This window comes from Physeter macrocephalus, chromosome 17, assembly GCF_002837175.3.
Source record: "Physeter macrocephalus isolate SW-GA chromosome 17, ASM283717v5, whole genome shotgun sequence".
Classification (NCBI taxonomy): Eukaryota; Metazoa; Chordata; class Mammalia; order Artiodactyla; family Physeteridae; genus Physeter; species Physeter macrocephalus.
Genome location: NC_041230.1, coordinates 37,851,266 through 37,857,354, shown reverse-complemented (window position 1 = coordinate 37,857,354; position 6,089 = coordinate 37,851,266). Strand labels below are relative to the sequence as shown.

General features: G+C 48.6%; 2 protein-coding genes across 4 annotated transcripts in view; one reads left to right on the top strand and one right to left on the bottom strand.

Annotated features, from left to right (window-relative positions):
* DUS2 (dihydrouridine synthase 2) overlaps window positions 1-2,477 on the bottom strand; it is a 50,439-nt gene extending 47,962 nt beyond the window's left edge. For all 3 annotated transcript variants that reach the window (XM_028477665.2, XM_024125011.3, XM_024125012.3), the window contains exon 1: window positions 2,435-2,477. The gene's annotated coding sequence lies outside the window, so the exon portion shown is untranslated. The remainder of the gene's footprint in view (window positions 1-2,434) is intronic.
* Window positions 2,478-2,517: 40 nt separating this feature from the next.
* On the top strand, window positions 2,518-4,435 carry DDX28 (DEAD-box helicase 28). The gene has a single exon (XM_007120788.4). The coding sequence runs from the start codon at window positions 2,583-2,585 to the stop codon at window positions 4,209-4,211; it is 1,629 nt and encodes a 542-aa protein (XP_007120850.2). The 5' UTR covers window positions 2,518-2,582; the 3' UTR covers window positions 4,212-4,435.
* The last annotated feature ends 1,654 nt before the right edge of the window (window positions 4,436-6,089 follow it).

Genomic DNA, 6,089 nt, shown 5'->3' with positions numbered 1-6,089 from the left:
CCTGAATGAATAAATGAATGAAGGAATGTACCTGAATGAATAAATGAATGAAGGAATGAACTACTATCACCTGAGATCCAAGGAAGAATTTTTTCAAACCTTAGGGAGTAACCAGGCAATGTCAGTTACCATGGCAGCCCTGGGAAAAACATTACCAAGTGACACTAACACTCCCAGGAGCCTACATTTATTTCCACAATAAGTAAACCTTTCTCATTTCTAAAGTACTATACTGTGAAATACGCATCTCAGTAACAACTAGAGGTTACTCAATGTCTGCTGTGAGCAGGAGGAAAAGAGAAGGCCCTTACACAGTATCTAAAGCAATCACAAGAAGAAACTAGGGGCCATGGGCAGAGACAGACAGGCTCAGACAGGCTCCAATCCCTATGACATTCTGAGGTGATCATATTGGAAGGGCTCAAGCATGAGAAAGCAGCCACTAACCAGCTACCCTGTCTCAAATATTTGGAGAAAGTCAATGCAAATACATACCTATGTATTATTCTTTTCTGATAATTCTTTCAGTGTATCCCTTCTGGCTTTGTGCAAAGCGATTCTTTGTTTTGTACCTGAAAAATAAGTGGCACATGTAAATGGAGGAAACATGTCAGAGCAGACATCCAAGGAGCTCTGCAGCTAACAAACGAGGAGCTCCGAATTCTGGGAAAGAATCGTAAAAGTAGTGTAGAATCACAATATCTTAGAGCATCCTTTATATCAGCCCCCCTCTATCATATCACCAATCAGTGGTCATCAGCCTATACAGGAACTTTGCGTTGACAGAAAACCCAGCACTCTCTAGACAGATCTAGGCATTGCTAGTTGCTACAGCAGTCTATATCAAATTCAGAATCTGACTCCCTGTCACGCATCAGTCCCAGTCTGCCTTCTGGAATGGTACACCCCATGGCACACCTCATCTCTTTTCCATCTGGCACATTTCCCAAACACATGAGGACAAATTTGTTCTTCCTAAAGTTCTCTTCTCCCACGTCACCCTCCTAAATCACTCCTTCCTGTGTTTATGACTTTCAGGAGCCCCCAAGGTTTTCTCATCCCAAGGACATGACAAGCATTGGCATCAGTGTGTCTGCTACAGATTCTGGGAAAGGGGCAGGGCCGCAAAACAGTCTGGCAAATGTGACTGACTACCTGAAGTGAGAGTACATGTGACAACCTCAGCCTCTCTTCAGTCCTCAGCCTCTATCCAACGTTTCTCCATAGCACACTATTGACATTTTGGGCCAGATAATTCTTTTGGGGTGGTGGGGAGAGCTGTCCTCTGCCTTGTACGATATGTAGTAGCATCCTGGCCTCTACCCACTAGATGCCTGCAGCACCCCCCTCCAGATGTCACAAAGAAAAATGTCTCCAGCCATTGTCAAACGTCCTGGGAGAAGGGTGAGGGGGCAAAATCACCCTCACTCAAGAGCCACTGCTCTATCCAATGACTCTGTTCACCCATGAGTACTCAAAACTCTCTCCTCTGCTGGCTTAACAGGTAACTCTCCAGAAAGTCTATCGTGTATCAAAATGCTATTTGAAATTTAATAGTATTTATCTCTATAAGGGTATCTGATGAAAGTAAACTCTTTCTCCGGATGCTAAGAACCTCCCAGGTGATTAATCCACATTTACCTTATCTCCTACCCCAGGCACTGGAAATTACAGAAATGATCTGACACCCATTTTCGGGATCCGTTCAAGAAGTAACAGTAGTGTAAGGCTTTTTGGCAACCTGAACAACTGAATTCAAGTAAAATATTCTGCCTGACCGTGGCTTTGTGAGACAAGCCACAAACCTGTAGCAGGACCCTCCTCGCTGCTATTTACGGAATTGAGGTATCTGACTGGAAAGGCGGTGGAGGTGAACTAGCCAAGAAAGCAGTGGGTTCAGGATGAGAAGTAGGAAAGGGTGACAAGGGAGGGGAGAATGAACCTCAGCTGAAAAGAAAGGGGGGAAATTACCAAGAGATGAGTTCTCTTGACTGAAGAGAAGATACGCTGAAGGCCATCAGATTGCCCTCGGGGCCCTCAGCTCTCTGGGGAGCTCTAAGGGAAGGGTGAGCCTGGATCTACGACTCCGGACTCCTGGTCTCGGCCCCCAGGCCTGACCATTCACTCAGACTCTCAATAAATACTTGCATTCAAAGACCTTACACGGGGACCACATCTGGGAAAACATCGCCGCACCCTCATGAGTTACAGGGGGAGACCCGAACTGGCCAAGCCATGACAGGAGCTGTGAGGGTGACAAAAGAGCATTGCAGCGATCGGACATCGGATCGCCACAAGCCCTCCGCCCTCCTGGCTCGTAATGCCAGGGCCCCATCGCCGCGTATCGCCGGACCCCGGTCTTGCCTCCATCGTGCACCCTTCCCCAAGGTTGGCCGGGGCCTGGAGTCACCATCGCCTGTTCGGACCTACCGACCTCGCCGCTGCTGAGCTCTACAGATCCCGCTCCTTCCACACAGTTCGCCAATTCCGCCGGCCTTACTGAGCCGCGCCAGCCACCGTCCGCGAGGCCTTGGCGCGCCCGTGACGTCACTGTCGTGCGCCTCTCCCGCAGCGAGGGGAATATGGCTCTGGTACGGCGGCTGCGGCTGTTGTCGCTCGCGGCTCGGTTGCTCCTGGCGCCTCGCCGGGACCTGACGGTCCGCGGTCCCAATGAGCCCCTGCCCGTGGTGCGCATCCCGCGAGCTCTACAGCGGCGGCAGGAAGAGCGGCAGAGCGGGCAGCGGAGCCCCCCGCGGCCGGTGCTAGTGCGACCTGGGCCGCTGCTGATCTCAGCGCGGCGACCGGAGTTGAACCAGCCGGCACGCCTCACGCTGGGCCCTTGGGAGCCCGCGCCACTCGCTTCGCGCGGCTGGAGGAATCGGCGCGCCCACGGGGACCATTTCTCCATCGAGCGCGCGCAACATGAGGCTCCAGCGCTGCGGAACCTCTCGCCCAAGGGCAGCTTCACCGATCTGGGTCTGGAGCTCCGCGTTCTGAGCGCACTACAAGAGGTTGCTCCCGAAGTTGTTCGGCCCACAACCGTGCAGTCGCGTACCATACCCCCGCTCCTTCGCGGCCGCCACGTCCTCTGCGCCGCAGAAACCGGCAGTGGCAAAACTCTCGGCTACATGCTGCCTCTCCTTCAACGGCTCTGGGGCCAGCCAAGCCTGGACCCCTGTCGTATCCCTGCTCCTCGAGGCCTGGTTCTTGTGCCTTCTCGAGAATTAGCCGAACAGGTGCGGGCCGTGGCCCAGCCCTTGGGCAGCTCCTTGGGCCTCCGGGTGCGGGAGTTAGGGGGAGGCCATGGCATGAGTAGGATCAGGCTGCAACTGTCCAAACAACCTCCAGCAGATATACTAGTGGCCACTCCGGGGGCTCTGTGGAAGGCCCTGAAAACTCAACTGATCAGCCTGGAGCAGCTCTCCTTCCTGGTGTTAGATGAGGCAGACACGCTGTTGGATGAAAGCTTCCTGGAACTGGTGGATTACATCTTGGAGGGGAGCCATATAGCAGAAGGCCCAGCTGACTTAAAAGACCCCTTCAATCCCAAAGCTCAGTTAGTGCTGGTGGGGGCCACATTTCCCGAAGGTGTAGGCCAGCTGCTGAGTAAAGTTGCCAGCTTAGACTCTCTAACCACCGTTACCAGTGACAAGCTCCACTGCATCATGCCTCATGTCAGACAGACATTCATGAGGCTGAAGGGAACAGAGAAGGTGACTGGGTTGGTGCAGATCCTCAAGCAGCACGACAGAGCATATAGGACTGGCCCCGCAGGAACTGTTCTGGTGTTCTGTAATTGCTCCAGCACTGTGAACTGGCTGGGGTATATTCTGGATGACCACAAAATCCAACATTTAAGACTGCAAGGACAGATGCCAGCCTCAATGAGAGCAGGCATCTTCCAGTCCTTCCAGAAGGGCTCCCGAGACATCCTTCTCTGCACAGACATCGCCTCTCGGGGCCTGGACAGCACCCAGGTGGAGCTAGTCATCAATTATGATTTCCCTCTCACCCTGCAAGACTACATCCACAGAGCAGGGAGGGTGGGCCGGGTGGGGAGCGAGGTGCCAGGCACCGTCATCAGCTTTGTGACCCATCCCTGGGACGTGAGCCTGGTTCAGAAGATTGAGCTGGCAGCTCGCCGGAGGAGAAGCCTTCCAGGAGTAGGGTCTTCAGTGAGAGAGCCTTTGCACCAGCAAACCTTATTGTAGCAGGCTTATATATGATGCCATAACAGGGACCTTTCCCTCTGTGCTGGATGGGTGAGCACACTTGTCAGTAGGGTGCTCTGGGCTGCCTAGTCACCTTCTGAAGGCCCGGGCTGCTGTCTGGCTTCAAAAGGTAAACTGCTGGCCAACACTGGAGGGTGAACTACTGAGCATGGCTCTCTGTAGTCTTTCACATGAAGAATAATGTCGATCTTGGCTCTGTATTATGTCATGGTTTCTAACAATAAGCGATGTTTCTATGGGTGTTCCTTAATAACAGTTTCCACTGGGGCAGAATTCACTAGGCTCTGAGAAGATTCACACTCCAAACTACCACACTTAGGACGAAGGCTCTTTCAATTGATGTTTTAGTTTAAATTTTATTTCCTACCCCCAGATATCCATGAAGCCCCCAGGAGAAGGAAAAGGGGATGTGACTAGCAATAGAGAGACATTTTCTTCACAACAATGGCCATGGCAAGCATAGGCACTTTTGTTGAAATCTCTCTGGGAAGTACTGGCAGAGGAATAAAAGGCAAACTGACACAGAAGTATTGCTTGGTGTGCATTTCCAGGCTCTGCCTTCTTTCTCATCTCTTGGTGGCAGGTGGAGGAAGAGGAGAAAAGGTTAAACTTTTTTATAAACCGGCAGAATAAGCTTATAACATCCTCTCACTATCTCTGCATAGGTTCTAGTCTCTGCAGCATTATATAAGCTTTGCCCAAAATAATGAACAGTTGAGTCAAATGTAATACTTCACCAAACAACTTAAAAATGCTTGCACACTGGAAAGGATTAAGTTGCAGAGAACATAAATGGACCCAGAGCAACCTTTGCCAAAAGAGAATATTGTGCTAAATGTACAGTCATAGCTCTTTTCCATATGAAGAAACGGAAGGATAAAAGAACTTGGTCAAAATCACACAAGTAAGTAGGACAGAATCTGGTCTGTCTGTCCTAAGGGTTGTGTTCTTTAACCACCAGGCTAGCTTTTCTCAAATCTGATTCATGCATAGAATAACTGTACACCTCTGTTTGCCTTGAATATTCCCTGTTTATACGTATGCCTGCTGCAGTTTTTAATATTGCCCACTTTGACTCCCAAAAGCAACCGAGAATACACAATAATTTGGTCACTCTATCCATGGACCACTGTGGTGGGACTGCCCAGGAAGCTTATTAAAAGTGCAGCTTCCAGGTGGATAGACCTAGAGTCTGTCATACAGAGTGAAGTAAGTCAGAAGGAGAAAAACAAATACCGTATGCTAACACATAGAATACTGAAGAGTATAAAGAAAAACAATGAGTCTCATTGACTGATTTGATGACATTTCCTTAATTTTAAAAATAGACTTGGTTAAGAGATTGGGATTAAAATATACACACTACTATGTATAAAATAGATAACCAACAGAACCTACTGTATAGCAGAGGGAACTATACTTAATATTGTGTAATAACTTATAATGGAAAAGAATCTAAAAAAGATTTCTCCATCAAATCTTGAATCACTTTGCTGTACATCTGAAACTAATACAACATTGCAAATCAACTATATTTCAATAAAAATTTAAAAAAAAAAAGTGCAGCTTCCTGAGCCCTACTCCAGATCTAGATAAGTTTTCTGAGGGTTGGCTAAGAATCCGGGTACAAGTCTTTTTAAGTGCTTTTGTAGAACCCCCCTTAAGAGATTGGGATTAAAATATACACACTACTATGTATAAAATAGATAACCAACAGAACCTACTGTATAGCAGAGGGAACTATACTTAATATTGTGTAATAACTTATAATGGAAAAGAATCTAAAAAAGATTTCTCCATCAAATCTTGAATCACTTTGCTGTACATCTGAAACTAATACAACATTGCAAATCAACT